The 18,808-nt window shown below is 35.3% G+C and overlaps 1 protein-coding gene across 7 annotated transcripts in view; it reads right to left on the bottom strand.

Annotated features, from left to right (window-relative positions):
• ATP8B4 (ATPase phospholipid transporting 8B4 (putative)) overlaps positions 1-18,808 on the bottom strand; it is a 211,004-nt gene that overhangs the window by 73,122 nt on the left and 119,074 nt on the right. For all 7 annotated transcript variants that reach the window (XM_074366090.1, XM_074366091.1, XM_074366093.1 and 4 more), the window contains 4 exons: positions 17,006-17,202; positions 11,162-11,370; positions 8,034-8,077; positions 3,273-3,435 (listed from right to left, as the gene is read on the bottom strand). In XM_074366090.1, coding sequence (XP_074222191.1) covers positions 3,273-3,435; positions 8,034-8,077; positions 11,162-11,370; positions 17,006-17,202 — 613 coding nt within the window. The remainder of the gene's footprint in view (positions 1-3,272; positions 3,436-8,033; positions 8,078-11,161; positions 11,371-17,005; positions 17,203-18,808) is intronic.

Consider the following 18,808-nt stretch of genomic DNA (forward strand, 5'->3'; position numbering starts at 1 on the left):
AAGAAAAAAATCCTAAATTTTTTATCTCTTTAATTGCTGTCCACTTAAATAGAAAAAAAAATCCAATTGAAGCCTTTGTACTTTCCACTTTCCTGCTTCTAAAATTTCATCCTTCCACTTCCCCAAATAACTTCTACAGGAAACAAACAGCACACACTTAAAATAAAAGCAGCACCCTTAACTATAAATTATATGATCATGTAGTTTTAAGTCCATTAGATTTGGGTTCTATTCTTTTTCATAACTAATATCTATATAAGAAAAGTTTATATTTTCCAATGTACTTGAACATACATGGATTTAAGCTATCTATCCTATAATGAGAGCTTTAAAAGGAGAAACCTTATTTGGTGATGTAATCCTTCACTTAGAATCTCAAAGAAAGAAACAGAAATAGTTGTAAGGATACACACATTTACCTCTGTTCACTTCACAATACCTCTATATGGCAGAAGAGATATTAGCCAATATCCACTAGAATAGATAAAATTTAATAGTGGTAATACTACATGTTGGTGAAAACGTGAAGGTACTAGACCTCTCACACACTGACGGCAGGAATATAAAATGATACTCTGTTTTTGGAAAATAGTTGGGCAGTTTCTCGTAAAGTTAAACATATCTATGCTATAATCAGGCAATTTCCAGTCCTAAGTGTTTACCAAAAACAAATTTGTTACACCTTTTTTTAAAGACATAAAAACATTTATGGCAGCTTTATGCATAACCCAAAGCTGGGAACAACCCAAATGTCTGAACAGAGGACTGAGAAAAAAAAAAGTGGTAGTCATATTCATACAATGGAATACTCTCAAAAAAATACCATGGATGAAGAAAAAAGCATTACTGTGTGAAAGAAGCCAGACACAAAAGAATATATATTGTATGATTCACACAAAAGAATACATATTACATGATTCCATTTATATGAAGTATAAGAACTGGCAAAACTCATCTTTGATGATAGAAATCAGGGCAGTGGTTGGCTGGGCAGGGGTTGGTGATATGGGTTGGAGAGGAACATGAGGAATCTCTCTTGAATGACGAAAAAGATTTACACCTTGATTGGGATGGTGGCTCGTGTACAGGTATATAACGTGTATGGTCAAAATTCATCAAACAATACACTTAAGATCAGTGTGTCTTACTGCATTTAATTATGTTACAATATGGAATAATTTTAAATGACACTAGAAAAGAAGAATGGGTACTATCCGTAAACTAGAAATTTGAGAAATGCCTAAAAGACAAAATGAAGAAATAAGAAAAAGAAAGACTCAGCTCAAAGCATTTGTAAAAGAAAATTAATATAGAGAATTACGAATCTCTCCCCAGAGAATCTCCAAACTCAGTCAACAAATGGCAACAGCAGAGGTGGTCTTGGGGGTGTGGGGCACCATTAACAAAATTAGTTGAAGAATCCCACTGAGCACTCCCAGACCACTCGGGCTCCTCCCTCTGCCAGCTTATTCTGAACAACAGGTTTTAGTGACAGATTCCCCCAGGATGAAACCTTGAAAATGTTCTATACAAAGTATACAGTCCACCTAAGGAAACCTCTAAGATGTGAGTGCTGAGGCTGGAGACCAAAGCTGAAAACAGCCAGAAGTAACTTCAGAATTCCACAAGGATAAGAGAAATAAAGTAATGAGAGAAAGAAACTGATGATACTGATATTTTCTTCCAGGCCACACCTTAAGTACATCTTTCTCTCAAATGGGAGTATGGGAGTTCTGACACAGACCCCTAGCACTAGATTTGAAAAAGTCAGATAGTTAAGCTCAGGTATCACATGAATTCCAGGAGGGAGGAAGCCCACACCCAGGAGACAAGCTCTGTACTGTGCCTCTCTCCCACAATCTCAGGAGACAGGCTACGTAAACTGGAACCTACATTCACCAAGAAGCAAACAGGGATTCTCTAGCACAAATAAGAACAGGCAACCACAAACCGTCAAACATTTGAAAACAACATGAGAGTTAAGACACAGGACTCAAAAAATAACATTCCATAAAATGAAACATAATAGAGGAAAAACAGAAAATTTTAAATTAAGAAGAATTAATATCCTCAAATGAAAATATAAAGAAATATTAAGAAAATTAAAAAATAACATTTAATATTTTATTAAATATTAAGAAATCTCAATATTAAAATAAAAACAGATTGCTATTAAAATAAAGGTTTATAAATGAAATAAACTCAATGGCAGAGATAAAAGAAATTTACTTAATAGTATTGTGATATCCTCAGATGAAAATAAAAGAAACCATTATTGACATTAGTATTATAAAAATCAGTTTAAGCAATAAACATAATTATGTGAATTCTCATAGCAATTAAAGTCAGAGAAATAATTTCGTCCAACATCATCAAAGGCAAAGCTATGGCTTAAATATAGTCACAACCAAAAAAAAACAAAACAAACAAACAAACAAACAAAAAAAACCAAAGAAGAAGAAAAAAAGACAGAGACAGCAAGAAAACATATATTCAAGTGTATGTCTGCACTTACATATACACACATACATTTATATCACACACACACACACATATGGTCTATAGTCAAAATATATTTCGCTTTTGAGTTGAAATTACTTTTACTCAAGGTGGTAGCAGAAAGAAATGACTTGTAAATGGAATAGACTGGACTAGGTTGGAGCAAGAAGCTGATTCACTATACCGTTAACTGCCTCATTGCCTCAATGTTAAAGTGGCCCAGCCAATTTTGTTCTAGTCTACGAACCCAGTGCTCTAAACAACCAACTTAGTACTGTGAGGACTTGTTCATAGCAGGGACTACATACAAGCATTCTATCAATGTAAATCCATCCCCATTATTGGGAAAATTCATTCTAAGCGTATGTCTGAGGGCCTTCCGCATCTATTAGATGTGCACGTTAATGATGACAGCTATGTGACTCAACAGTGTTTCTCTGTTTGTCTCTGGCTACCAGGAAGCTCACAGTCAAATATTGTGCTCTATCATAAAAAAATTTATTTCATTCCCTTTAAATGGCATATCTGGGCCCTCATCTTTTCATTGTTCCTATTTCTTTTCCTTTTATCTTTTGGAAAACACTCAGGATATAAAGAAATACAAAGAAAAGCTAGTGATGGGTAACCCTTTATGCAATCCTGGACTTTGAATTAGAAAGTCCTTCCAATTTCAAAAATTTTCAATAAAAATAGCAGTTCTAATTAAAAACAAACAAACAAAAAAAACAAACAGAAAAAACAAGGCTCATCACTCAGGCACACTTTGCACTTACCTGCACTATTTTCCTCTGACATTACGGTGTGGCAGAGAGCAAGTAACCTAAGGAATTCATGCACTTTGGGATCACCCAGATTAATGGATTCCAGCAGATGGTGGTCAAAGAATTGAAACGTTCTATCGGCTTGAGGGTTGACTGAGAAATCCACAGCCCTTTTCTGTAGAACAACAACAACAAAACTGTAGACCTCATTTCAACAAGAATCTTTTAAAATTCCAAACACTTCCTCTAAGTATTTTTAGCGCTTGTATGATTTTTCAGCCTCGAAAGTCTGGCACTAAAATGGCTTTCTATTTCTTCATTACTGTTAAATATTATCTTATTTCGGAGCCATGTACCCAGAGCGTTAAACCTTCCAAAAGCATACAGGGAAGAAAAATATCTAGTGGCTGTGCAGATCCTCAAATGTTTATTGCAACTCCAAAATACAAAGAAGTCCTGAAAACTGGAAGTTTTTACCAAAACCTATTTGATGGCAAAACTTGACTTAAACTCATTTTGGCAGCAATATCTTCCCTGAAGTGGTATGTGCCTAACTATAGACGTTTTAAAGTCTACTTAGGGTGAATTAATATTTTCTGATATAAAATTAATGTGTTCAATTACAGAGTACTTTCTCGGCTCTCAATGGAGATACTGCATAATATAATGACAGAATTAAAATCAGAATCTTGAGATATTTGTCCTAACATGTTCACTGCAGCATTATTTACAATAGCCATGAGGTAGAAATAACATAAATGTCCATTTACAGATGAACAGATAAAGAATATGTGGTATATACATACAACAGAATGTTATTCAGACATTAAAAAAAAAAAAAAGAAAGAAATCCTGTCCCTTTACAGTATAACATAAATGAACCTGGAGGGCACTATGCTAAGTGAAATAAACCAGTCACAAAAGAATAAATATTGCATGATTCCATTTATATGAGGTATCTAAAGTAATAAAATTCATGGAAACAGAGTGTCAAATGGTAGTTTCCAAGGACTAGAAGAATGGGGAAGCAGGGAATTTCAGTTCAATGATTATTACAGAGCTCCAGACATGCAAGGTGTAAAAGTTCTACTGATCTCCTGCACAACACTGTGCCCAATGTTAACAATAGTTTACGGTCCACTTAAAAGTTTGTTGAGTTAAAAAAAAAAAAAACCAAGATGTATAAAGGACAGAACAAAATAGTAGAAGATAATTCAATAGTAAATAAGATCTCTGTTAAGTCACTGACTTCCAAAAAGCACTAAATGTACTTCTAAAAGTTTATTACCCAAAGCATTAAACCTGTGATAATGTCTGTGCAAAAAGTTAACAGGAAAATACTTTTGATATAGACTTTGTCTTAGAGACTGCAGAATAATATTTTATATATAATACTTATATAACCAAGTATATGAGAAGACCTGTATATAAGAAACTCCATTAGTTGTGTTTATTCCAGAATCATAGAGACTTATTTAATCACAGATTGTTTTGTTCGTGTAATAAAATTTGAAAACAACTGCACTTTGGGGGGGGGGGGGAGATCAACTCATTAGTGAGGAGTAAAATTCCCCCTGGCCTTAGACGTCCCTAAGACCTTCCAGAGGAGAAACTGACCCAAAGAGATTATAGCCTGTCAAACGTCATTCAGTATAGTCAGCAAATAGTTCTGAACACTTCTTGAAACTAGAGGATACACTTCAGCCAAATAAAAGACAACTGGAAAAACAATAGGAAAGGGAGTAGTTAATGGCATGCACCAAATCTCTTTAACTGAAGAACTAAATATAAAAGAAACAGATTAGGATGGCAAAACAAAATGCATATACTGTGTACCTTGACTATGTAGCAAAGACTACTAAAAAACTGGGAAAAGCTTCTGATTTCCTCATTTTAGTATTTGAAGGTTAGAAGATGTAATTTAAAGATTCAAATCAACTAAGAAATCTATATATATATATATATTTAAGATAAAGAAGAATCATTAATAAATACAGTAGGAAAATACAAGGGAAAGAAGGAGAAATATAATAATTTTACCATTGTTCACGTTAGAAAATTGATAGACACTGTCTTCTGAAATAATGTTGAGTATTATATAAACTCTTGAAAGTATACAACAGAGAAATAATAAAATACTTTCCTAAACAATACGAGAGAAGCACAGAGTCCCTATAAAGAATTATTAAAAATTATAAAAATAAAGGAAGACAGACCTAAAATACCAAAACAGAGCTAAGATAAGATATAGCCAATGTAGATGGCCCAAACTCACTTATTAAAAAAACCAGTTGCAAAGCAAAATCCAACCACACACCATACATAAGAGACACACCTAAAACAGTTACTCAGGAACATTGAAAATAAAAGGTGGGCAACGCAAATCAAAAGAAACCAGGAGTCATGATCTTATATCAAGTAAGGTTGAATTCAGGACAAGAAGAACTAAATGAGTCAAAGAACAGCAGCACATTCATAACAAAAATGTAACCACTGTGAACATGAATATACCCCAACATAGCATCAAAACACATAGAACAATTATTTCAGGCTCTAGGAGAAGGAATAGCTCAGTGGTAGAGCACATGCTTAGCAGGCATGATAGTCCTGGGTTCACTCCCCAGTTCTCCCTCCAAACACAAATAAACAAGTGAACATAACTACCTCCCCCCAAAATAATAAACAAACAGGCTCTACAGGAGCTCAAGAGAGACAGAAATTCAGAACAGTTTAACCTCTTGAATTAAACAGAGAATATAAATAAAACATAAATAATGAAATAGAAGACCTAAGTAATATAATTAATAAGGTAGAACTAAATGACATATAGCTAGTTTTATAACTTGAAACCAGACTTTAATAAGCTTTCTTTTTAAGGCCCCTGGAACACTGACAACAGTTGATCAGATTAAGCCACAAAGAAAACCCCAATAAATTCCAAGAAGTAGAAATAACACAAATCTACTCTTTTACTAAAAGTACAATAAAAGTAGGGGGGGAAGGGCCCAACCACTTGGAAATTTTAAAGCTCTTCCTTAAAAAGTCATGGTTCAATGTGATATTCAAATTGATATGACAAAAATAAAGATACTTTAATATACTACAGGCCAAAATCCAGGTGATAAAACTAAAGGAGCATTCGGAGGAAAGTAACCTCTGAACATTGTATTAAAAAAAGAAAGAATAAAAATAAATAAGTTAAGCATCCAAGTATGAAGTTAGAAAAAGAATAAAAAAAAAAAAACTTAAGGAATAAGGAAAGAAAGCATTAATAAAGACAAAAGCAGAGCTTATTAGTTAAAACACAGGAAAAAATATATAAAGAATAAATAAGTCCAAAAGCTGTACTTTTTGTAGGAGAAAGGGGCAACTCTCTGACAAAATCAAGACAGGGAAGTAAAAAGATGAACAAAAATAAGAAATGTTAAAAAAAAAAAAATAGCCACAGATAAAGAGGAAATTAAAAGAATCATGAGACTTCATTGCTAAACTTCAAGGCCCAGATCATTTTGACATTATATATTCTGTTTCACAGGATATGAAAAAAAGAAACAATTACTCTCTTTCTAAAGTAAACATAACATTGGTAGCAAAACAAATATCACCTCTAAAAAGAACACTGAGGACTAACATGTATCACAAATCCCAATGCACATATTTAAATAAAGCATTAGCAAACAGAATCTAGCAGCACGTTGGAAAACTGTTCAACATAACAAGTCACGTTTATTCTCAGAAACTGTGGATGGATGATAATCCAATAGAAAAGTGGGTAAAAATGAAATAAAATATTAAAAATATAACAAGATGTTCAATCTCACTCATAATAAGAGAAATTAAAATTAGAACCATATTGATATACCACTTTTTAGACAGTCTTGTCAAAGATCAAAAACTTTGATAAAACCTCATTTTGGTAAGGGTAGGGGAAAGCAGGCACTCTTGTACATTGCCTGTGACAGGGATAACTGGTGTAAATTCTAAAGAGGACAATTTGGCAATATTTACCAAATTATAAATGCTAATACCAATAGATAAACAAGTTTATACTGTATAGCACAGGGAACTATATTCTGTATCTTGTAGTAGCTTATGGTGAAAGAGAATATGAAAAAGAATATATGTATGTTCATGTATGACTGAAGCATTGTGCTGTACACCAGAAACTGACATAACACTTTAAACTGACTAGACTTCAATCAATCAATCAATCAGTCAATAAATGCTCATACCTTTTGATTTAGCAATTACATTTCTAGAAATGGAACTTGTTAGCATAAAATAACGCTATTGTTTTTGCTGCATCTTCTTTACTAGCAAAATCTTGGAAGTATTCTGAATGTCCATTCCTGTCTCCTCACGTAAATTATGGAACATCAGTATAAAAGATTACTATTCAGCTATAAAAGAATAAGGGAGTACTTTTTTTTCACTAATCTTGGAAGATCTTAATCATTGCTGAGGAAGAAAGTTCAGAATAATATTATTAGTTCACTACCACCTATGTAAGAAATGGAGAAATGTGCTTGCTTGTATATAATAAATATCTCTAAAAGAAAAAGAAAAAAAAAAGAACAGAGGGAACTGTGGTTGGGGAACCTAAATGAAAAGGAATTCTGAACCAGATGAATCTACTTCTTTTGTGTGTGTGTGTTACATGTTAAGTATCTCATCTGGTCATAGTGGCAATCAGGCATCTAGGAACTCAACATTTTTAAAAAGCATGTACAATTTGAAATTAAAAGTAAGAATGAAACTTTATCACCTCCAGACCTTAGTCATATCTGTCTTCTGACCCATGTCATCGTGTACTTCACCTGCCAAAACAAAAATTGAGATTTAAAAATAAATGAAATTGAAACAAGATTTAGACAAAGAAATACACTTATTTATAAAGAACCATTACTAGATGACATTATGATTTCAAACCTAGACTTTAGGAGTGTTTTCAAACTGTAACCCTAGACATGGTGATTAACACAGAGATACCCATGTTTGCCACAGATTGAACTAAAATGCAGTGCACATTAAAACAAAGTAAGATCACAATTGTGTTTTTCTGTAAATTTTAACATTATGTCATTAAATTATGTATGATGCTTGCAAGAGGCAAATTTTTGTTTTCCACTTTATCCCCCATTGTTGAGGAATCCAAAATGATATCCAAGACAGACCAGCTCTCCTCAATGTTAGAGCTTGGTGAGGACGTCTTTGTCTGTCTTGGTTTGGGTCAGATACATCTATGTAATATCAAGGTCAAATAAGCATGTAAAGATAAAACAATGTCAGCACCTTCTGTACTCAGAGAACACAGCCACCTATGTGCCAAACATTTAATAACAACTATTCTTAGTAAAAAGCCAATATGTGCTTATTACAGGTATACTCAAAAATACAGGATGTTTATAGCAGAAAATAAAAATTAATAATAGACCTACCACTCAGAGATAACCGGTATTTATAGTTTTTTCATATTGATTGTGTGTGTACACATACATTCATCATACTGTTCATAAATTTCTGGTTCCTACTGTTTTTTAACCAACGTGTGTGAATTTCTCCTGTCATTAAAAGTTCTTTGTGAATCTAATTTTAAATGGTTGTATAATAGCTCATGCAGCATAATTTATTTTAGCTTTTCCCTATCTGGAAGCTTTTAAGTTTTTTCTAACTTTTGCTTGGCATTTGAAGGATTAATACTATTTGCCAGGACCATGTTTCTTGCAATGGTAGTAAGAGTTATCTGTATCAATCCTGTGGCAGGCACTTATATTATCACTAATATTTATAACAAACTTGCAAGAGGGATATTTTCATTCCTGTGTTGTGGATGAGGGTACTGAAAAACAGAACTCAAAGTGACATGACTCAACTAAAGCTAAAAAAGTCAGTCCACTAGGTTTTTTAACTCAGGTCTCTCTCTCTTTTCACTAACCAATACTGTAACTCCCCAAAAGCACTTGATAAACAGTTATTTGTTGTTTTCCTGGGTCTCAGGTCTAAATCCAGAAAGCAGTGAGGATGCTGTGTGAGAGGAGTCCCTGAATTAGGGAACGAGCCCAGCCTAGCACCTGGAATTTAAATCCAAACTCACCATGCAAAGTTATTTTCCAGTCATTACCCCCATTCGCTAACTGTGATAAATGGTAAAAACAAAACTGTCTTTACGTAAAATGGTCCCCCCATGGAGAGCCCTTTTATAAGGCTGGTGATGGAAGTGAAGAAAAACTGAAGTCTAAGAAAATAGTTCTGAGAAAAAAATAGAAGCTTTAGATAAATCAGAGTAGAGTATCAAATTTTTCCAAGGCCTAGATCTACAATATAAATAAGGCCAACTGTATGGGAGAAAAAAGAGATCCTGGAACATTCTGTGAGTGCTTTAGTAAGAACATGCTTTAATGACATAATACATGCATTATAAATTAGAATGGCATATATAAATTAAGGGTCTAAAGGGGTTACTTAAATCTTTCAGTTACTTTCCTGAGTTTCATGAGGGAAATTGCAAGCTATCAGGATTTATCCATATGGAGAGTTGCAAAGATCTTGGGATATATATTCCTTGTGAAAATCAAGGGACTTCTCTAAAAATACCCCTGTGCCAAACATACCTACGAATAAATCTTAGTCCATGTGTCTGAATATTTCCTTAGGGTTATTTTCTAGAAGTTATTATTATTATTATCATCATCATTATATTATCAATAAGTACCATGGAAAGAGAATCCAAAAGGTTTACAAAATTCAAAATATCTTCAATAAGCTAACTAAAATTTTCCCATTTAAACTGCTCTTTAGGTTGTACTTTAAGAAAGCCTCTGAAAAATAATACCAAAAGAAAAAAATTTTGTAAGGTTCTATTTTATTTGCCAGTCTTTATAAATAGTGATATAAGAAATGCACAATGTAACTGAGGGCTTGTGTAAGTCCAAGTTGAAAATCATCTGAAACACTACCAGAGAAGGGGGCAGGGTGCGGGCAGAGGAAAGGTGAGGAAACCATGGAGACCACGAGTTATGGGACAGGGTAGCAGAGGAAGCTCATAAGGCAGGAGAGTATGAAAACCAACTTCTTGTATTTCTTAGCTTTGTTCAAAGTCAAATCTTACTTTAAAATATGTATCAATGTGTAAAGTTTCACATCAGGAGACAAAGGTTTCTCTCTCTTGGATTTCCCTGACTTCCTGAGATTTCTGTGTTGAGAAAGTGGACACTCTAGTCCTGTGGAGTGAGACAGGGAGGCCAACAGAACCCAACAGGAGCCTTTCGGGGAGCTTCTCAGCAGAAGGAGCCGTCTGCTAACTGGCCAAAGTCGGACTGACAAGGGTCACATGTAACTAGAACACTTGAGAATACAATACAGAGCAAGTATCCTGACAAAAGTATACAAACAGGAACTGGATATTGAAGAACTAGCTTGTCCAACCACTCAAAGTAGCCCTATACAGTGTGAATTCTCCGGAATGAACTCTAAATTCTTACAAACACAGGCACTAACATCAATTCCAGATCCATTAGGAAACAAGTATTAAATACTGCTTTTACTGAGATAAATCAGGCCACGAAGAACTTGTCCTCCTAGGATATGGGTCTATTAAGCACCATAGAGCAGGTCACACAGCTGGAGCTCCAAAAGGAACCCTGGACAGTATTACATCCAAGTCCCATCCCCACCCACGAATGGCAACAAATCCAAAGTTTCATCTGAATTATTCAACACTCATCCAACAAATATCTACACAGTATTTATTACGTACCAAGCACTATGTTAGATACTGGGGGTGCCCATATTCATAAGAAAGCCAGTGAGGGTTTTAGAGTTTTTCATTTAAAAATTCATAGAGTTGCTTACTTGTTTAAGGACTGTTAACAATATCAAGACAAAGGAACTGTTTCCCTTACCGTAAATTCTCCCATTGATGGAACATTTTTTAAAAGTCATGATGTTTTGAGTGAGGGTGCCTGTTTTGTCAGAAAAAATGTATTCTATCTGGCCCAGTTCCTCATTGAGTGTGGTTGTGCGAGCTTCAGCAGGTGTTGCCTTCTCAGAGTAATACATCTTCCGATCCCAGTTTATAAAATAACTGTGTCCCAAACGAATTACTTCCACACTGTCATCCATTCAAGTGGAAAAAATAAAGAGAATTACTCCATCAATTTCAGAACATAAAGAGATTTGCCAAAGTAAGAAGTCTGCCAACATTTTCAGAGTTTAGAAAAAAATGTGGATACTCTGTCCCTGGATCCTAGTGACCTTCAGAGGCATCTCAGTAGAGTCTGTTCATACACCATCCTGTCATTTCCTTGTAGCACTCTGAAACAGTGGGCTGGCTTTGCAGAAAGCCTTAGGGAATGTTCCATGGTTCTCTACTTAGAGACGGGCCCAGATTTCTTGTGTAGCATATTGTTGTTTGATGTGGCTTCATTTTGCCAAGAGGCAGAAAGAAGTTATCTCTATGAAGCACTAAGCAAACCATAGCAGATACTGAGTAAAAACCCAGTGTGTTGTCTTATTACTTTGCCCATTTATCAGGAAAAGAGTGTAGTCTCATAATCCAGTGGTGATTTATGACTTTCCAACTCTAGAAGTCAAATTTGAACTCTGAAGCCAAAGGTATGAACTTTTTCAGTCTTTCTCATACAGAAGGCCAAATCAATTTCCAAAATGGTTATAATAGCGTAAGTATCTACCATTAGATTACTGAAAATTATCTTTTAGTCTACGCCAAGCCAAATGGCATCTCATTACTGTTTACTGCATTTCTTTTCATCAGTGAGTTGAACATTTTTTTCAAATTTTATTGGCCAGTTGTATTTCTTCTTTGAACCAACTAATTGCATTACCTGCCTATTTCAAGTTTCCTATTCTAGTATTAGTGTACTTCTTATTGATTAGTAAGAATTATATACATATATAGATAAAACACATATATAATGCCAATATGTTACCCAGTTTATCATACATCTTTTAATTTTGTTTCCACTATTTTTGATATAAGGACATTTTCTTTTTAATTGATCAAATTTATCAAGTTTATAGTTTCTGTTTATAGTCTGAGATTTGCTTAGATAGGACTTTCCTATGCCAAAAATATATATACACATAGAGAGAGATAGCTATATTTTTCTTCTAGTTCTTTATTGATTTTACACATTTAATTCTTTATCACAATTAGAATTTTCTGAAGTATGATGTGCATATGAGACACTAATTTCAACTTTTACAAAAAAAAAATCTATTCATCACTGTTTGTTGAACAATGAATCCTTTCCACTATTGTGTTGAGATGCTCCCATGTCACATATAAATTATTTCTTCACTAAAATCTGTTTTAGGAATTTCAATTTTGTTCTTTCATGTGTCACTTAATGCATCTCATTTTTATTATTATAGCTTTATAAAATTTTTAATACCTGGAAAGAGGTAAGAAAATCTTTATTCTTTTCTTCTGCCAAAATTCTTAGCTATAATCACTCATTTATTCTTTCTGATAGAATCGATGTATTCATCTGAATAAACTTAAGAATCAATGTATCAGCTTTCTCATAAAACTTATTTTGGGAATTTTTATTAAGGTTATATTAAACTCTTAATTATTTGAAAAGAATAGATATTGTATAATACTTAATCACAGTTTCAAGGAAGAGGATAAATCTCTCCAGGAATTCAATTTTGAAAAAAAAAAAAAAAAAAAAAACTTCTGTTGGTAAAGGGTTTTAGTTTAATTCTGATTCGCTTTGCTTTTCACATAGGTCCACACTATAGCTTGACAGATTTCTTCCTGTATATTATATCTTTATTGATGGGATGATTTTTAATTGCTATTGGTTTAAAGGAAAGTATTTTTAATACTAAACGTTTTTTAGTATTAAAAAAGTGACTATGTCATAAAATCCAACATGTCACTGAATTATCTTACTAAAAGTTTTACAGAATTTGGGGAGGTTGGTTTCTAGGTTCATAATCACATAGTCTCTGCTCTTCCTAATAGATTCATTTCAGTTTCAGTTTCATGTCTCCCATTTTATTCATTGATATTTTAGTTGCACATCTTAGTATGTTAACAAGGACATCCAGAATAGCATAAGATAGTAATGATAAAGCAGGGACCCAGAGCTTATTTCTGATATTAATGGGAATTAAGCCTTGCTTTTCTCATCTAAAAAACTGACAAAGCAGACAGCAGCCTGATCATGCAACCTCTGAACATTTGTTTCCTTGAAGACAAAAGACGACACCCAAGTCCTTTCTGGGCATTAAAGTTGATGCTTCCAGTTGTCCAGACATGACCTACCTACATTTCCCTCCCCCAAAATGGTACGGTGTCAGTTCATTGTCTAACTATTTAAATGGTAACGCTTTTACTCACCCAAACTAAAAATCACACTATGACTCTACAGAATCCTAAAATAGAAAAGTAAGATAGAAAAGTCACACTCTGCATGTATTTATTTATGTATTTTCCTGTTATGATTACTCCTCGTGTCGCCTGCATCCCCCTCCCTCATAAGTTCCTTGCTGGCTGTTCTAGTTCATTCACCCGGAAGCCATGAGCACTCACTGTGGACCAGGCATGGTGCCTCACCTGTCACAGGCAGCCGGTCAGGGTTGAATGAGTGAATCCTGACCCTCTCTCTATTCCCTAGTTTCACCAATAAGGACTTAAGACTTAGAGAGGTTAAGCAACTAGCCCAAGGTCACGCAAATAATTAACCACAGAACCAAGACTAGAAGTCAGGCATGTCTAAAGTCAGTGCAGCCCCGGCCTTAAGAATGCCATAAAAACAGCACTGTGCAGGTTAACTGTGCCATCACGTGATGTTTTCATTTACCTGAAAGTAAAGTGTCTCTCTCAAAATCAAAGCAAAATGAATGGAGGACAGAACCTGATCCTTCTGTGTCGCAGTACAAGCCAATGGAAGTATTCTAAATTAATTTGAATTCTTTGACCTTAAAACAGTCTGTAGAGAGGAAGGGTATCATTTTTGTTTGGGAAAAGAGGATTTAGGAGAATCACAGTGGAACATTCAGCCCTTTGTTTTATAATAGCAGGAAAAGGAGACAAATGTTCAGAGTTAACATAATCAAGCAGCCTAAAATGCTCAAAGAACTGGGCTGATGATTCCAATCATTTTGTGGCAAAACAAGCAACATGGAAACAAGTTCCTATTGCTTTGAAAAAACACTCAAAAACTAATTTCTTGGGAGTACAAGAGCCACATTTCTTAAAGTGACGTATTACAAAATTGTAGCTGGGTATGTTTTCAGACTGCAGGCAAACTGACAGCAGAGAAATACCCTACCAAAATCATCATCCTGTGCTCAAGCGGAATTATTAACCATTCAAAGTAAATTCTGCACTTTTATCCTCCAATGACATGGCACTAGTTTATTCCTTGTACCTATTCAAAGGTCTAATGGGAGCTCCGGTAGAAGAACTTCATCCCTCCCAACAGAAACACCTGGGAGTTCTTTTTTTCTAGACCTTTGTCTTAGCAACTGGAAGTTCTCTAGAATGCTTTTTTCCCTCAGGTTGAGATCAGAATCACTGTTCTTATTTGGTGAGAAAAAAAAAAACACCTCACATTTATTTTCATCAATACAATGCCTTACCAACAGGTAGAAAATTCTAGCCCCTTTGTTTTTCTCTTGCTGTCTTCGCTCATTAATAAATCATGCACAGCTTAGGCACAGAGGGAAAACACTGTGCCAAGTGTCTGAATATTTGGGTTTGGATCTTCGTTCTGTCCCTAACCAGCTCCACAATCCTGAGCAAATCATCTCATTTATAGAAGTTCAGCAATAACTACTTTGAAAGACTGTTGAGAGACCTAAATGAGATAAAGCATGTGAAAGCACTTTGTGTAAAATATAAAATGCTGTCTAGAGGTAAGGTGATATTATTTGGAACAAAAAGGATCTCAGAAATCAATTATTCTAATCTTTTTATTTTACATAAAGCACGTATTTCGTAGGCAAACCAAGGCACAGAGAAGCCAAGTGGTTTCTTCAAGGTCACCCAGCTATTAGTAGCCGTGCCAAGATTAGAACTTGGGTTTGGACTGTTCCAGACAAGTTTTCTTTCTGCCACTGAAGGGGATACAATGGAAGGAAAAGGAATGCTAACCTGGCAATCTAGCCTTGGTCTTGAAAAAAAAAATTTTTTTTTCAATCATTAAATGAAAAATGCTCTTCAAAGAAGAGTATATACAGAGTATATTCCTTCGTGAGGACAAATGAAATTGCACATGTGCAGATGGTAAGCCACGATGAGCATTAGTTGTTCATTTCGACATAAAAGGAAAGCTATAAAAGCTGACCATAGTTCCTCTGGCAAAGAGCAGGGTTTACCATAGACTTTGTAACTGGATACAAGCATGAGAGGTCTTCAGAATCAAAGATGAGCCGGTAAGATACATTTTAAGTAGAGTCCGCTCTAACCACAGCTCCAGAAGGCCCAAAGCAATTTGTGGTGTTGTGGCCACATGCCACTACTTCAACTCAATTTCCCACAACTTGACATTTCAGTTTCCTGACCACTCTCCAAAACAAGGGTGGATTTTGTGCATTAAACTTCCCTTGCCTCATCATAGTCAGGATTTTGGAAAGAGAGAAAAAGAAACTCGTAAAAATTAGTGGGGATTTAGGGCTGGTGATTTTGTGTATCGTTAAAAATACTGGTGATGAGGAACATCTACAACCAAGTCTCATCTTGGCTCCAATGGCTTTGGGGCTGTCTGACTCAGTATTAGTGGGATTAGGATCAAGATTTTCTCAAGTACAGATTCTAGGGCCAACTTCTAAGCCTTATCAAATCGATAGATAGATAGATAGATAGATAGATAGATAGATAGATAGATAGATAGATAGATAGATAGATAGAGATAGATAGGGATGTATAGATATAGATATACACACCCACATATAAGAGGGAGGGGAGGTGTGGATGGATGGATGGATGGATGGATGGATGGATGGATGGACGGACGGACGGACAGATGGACACATAGATAGATTGGCAGATAGACCATTTTAGCTCTAGTTGGTACGACCAAATCTAGAAATCACAGATCAAGCCATAGAGGGAGTTAGAAATCAAACTTCTTCAACAATGGATAAGCACCACCAACTATATTTCAACTCCTTCACATACTCAATGATAATTACTAATACAAATGGGAAAAATTAATATTCATTAAGCTCTTACAATGTGTCAGGCATCTGTCTAAGAGTTTTACAGGTCTGTTTACTCCTCATATAATCTTGTTAAGTGGAACTATTAATGAGGACACTGAGGCCCCAGAAGGGAAGTAACTTGCCCAAGGTTACGGAGCTGGTAAGTGGTAGAAGAGGGTTTGAATCCAGGTCTTTGGAGCCAGACTAGCAGCAGGGAGGCACCCATCTCAACAGATCTCCCCAAATATTCTTCTGTTTCTTTCCCAATGTCAACCCAATTCCAACAGATCAGGCTGCCTGAGATTATACTGTAGTCCATGTATTCCAAAGAAAAACATTCCCAAATCAAATCAAGAAGAAAATAAGACACACTTATCGTAATTTGAAAATGTGAAAGTTAAACAGATTAAACAGCTCAGTTGCCTCATTTGTAACAGATGTAGCAGATCATAAGCAGTGAGAGGGAGACATCTACCTCACTGTTGTAATTTTAAAGCACACGGAAATGGTAACACAGAACAAAGGCTTCTGACAAAATGGCTTCACCAAAGAATAAACTCTCATCTTACCTTACATATAATGAAATGGGTACAACTGTATTGAGAATAATAATATACGACCAGAATGTTAAGAATCCCGAGAACACGGAGTTCTTCTCTCCTTCATTCCCAAAGAGGAAAGTTCTGAATTGGTTCCCAACTTGATTCTCCCAGATTGAATTTCCTATCGCAAGAATAATTCCTAAGCATATCAGAAACCCAAAAATCTGAAATGAGAATAGAGGTTTGGTTAACTTAAATCCAAAACTAGTCACATCAATGCAATCTGATTATATTCCTAACTCCAAGAAACTGTCACTTGAACAGCAAGTTATGCAAAGCTCTTCTTACTTATTAATCACCCAAGTAGCATGTAATATATTTATGTTGGAAACTTGGCTAAATGTTTTACATACATTTTCTCACTTAAGTCTCTCACTGACTCTGTGAGATAGGAACAAACATTATTCACACTTTACAGGCCAAGAACAAAATAAAACAGAAGCCCACACAGATTATGTAACTTGTCCACGGCCACAAAGCTAGTAACTTTAGTAACTTCACATCCTCTACTTGTGAAGAGTGCATATATTTAAGTGGCTTACGTATAGAAGACCACATGTCCTGCTTTGCCCTGGTCAGCCTGATGTATATCTGTTATCCAGGTATACCATTAATAGCATTCCCTCTTTCACCTTCAAAAGTGTTCTGTTTGAATCATAAATGATATGGTAACCCAAGCATAAAAGCAAAAGGAGGAAAACATCATGAATAAAGAACTGTCTCAGACTAGTTAAGTCTCTTGACTACAGATCTAACTGTGCAATGCTTACTTCAAGTCAACAAGAAAGATAAGGATTAATTAAAATACTGTATGACATACACTTTATTTTTGAGATTAAAAAAAAAAGTCAGAAGCAACCTGAAAACTGTTAGCCAATTCTTACACTGTGACTGGTATCAGTACTAGCCAGGCAGACATTTGGGAGGGATAGCAACTAGGAAGACACAAGGTCAGTGCCTTTTAAGTAGGCCTGGAAAGGAAGGACACAGAGTCAGTGAACACATAACAGCGGCACTGAACACAATGTTCTGGGGACTTTGCTGAGTGTCACACTGTGTTAGGAGCGGAGACCAGCCACTGATGAGAGAGGAGTGGGGCTAGAAAACAGGAACGTATTTCTCTTCTATTTCTTTTTTCCCTCAAGAAAGAATATTCAGACACTCCAGGACTGACTACTTCTTTATTCAGTTCATGAACAAAATAGGCACATAAGAAGACAAAGTTGGGGAACATCTGATTTAAAGTATATTAGAAAGCCGTGTATTAGAGAAAAGTAAAATTGTGAATCCCCCAAATCCTACCAGTTTGGTACCTGCCTCACAGTATTCTCTCTTCTTTCAATGGCTAATACTACAAAATAACTGAAGTGAGTTACTTTAACAGCATTAAAGGCCCTAATTTAGGATGGACTCCACTTTTAATTCCCCAATGGATCATTCAGTTTTCTAATATGAAAAGCTGGGACAGTCTCTGCTTCACAATGAGCAATTTGACTCTGTGGTGGATGCACAAACAATCGCCATGCAAGACCTCCAAGTGGGTTCAAGGCAACTTAAACCGGGAATTCTAGGAGGAGGGCACAGGCTCCTTCTGGGCATGTCCCTTGGCCTCATGGACTCCGCGGTGCTGGGGGGAGGAAAGCCCAGGTCTAAGAGTAACACTGAAAGTAAAACAGAGTCTGGCCAGTATTCTGTTCCCCAAAAAGAGTTCATTTCCTTCTTTCCTTACTCAGAGTCCGGCTGTTACATATCAGGTAAGCAAATATAGAT

Source organism: Camelus bactrianus, chromosome 6 (assembly GCF_048773025.1).
Source record: "Camelus bactrianus isolate YW-2024 breed Bactrian camel chromosome 6, ASM4877302v1, whole genome shotgun sequence".
Taxonomy (NCBI): Eukaryota; Metazoa; Chordata; class Mammalia; order Artiodactyla; family Camelidae; genus Camelus; species Camelus bactrianus.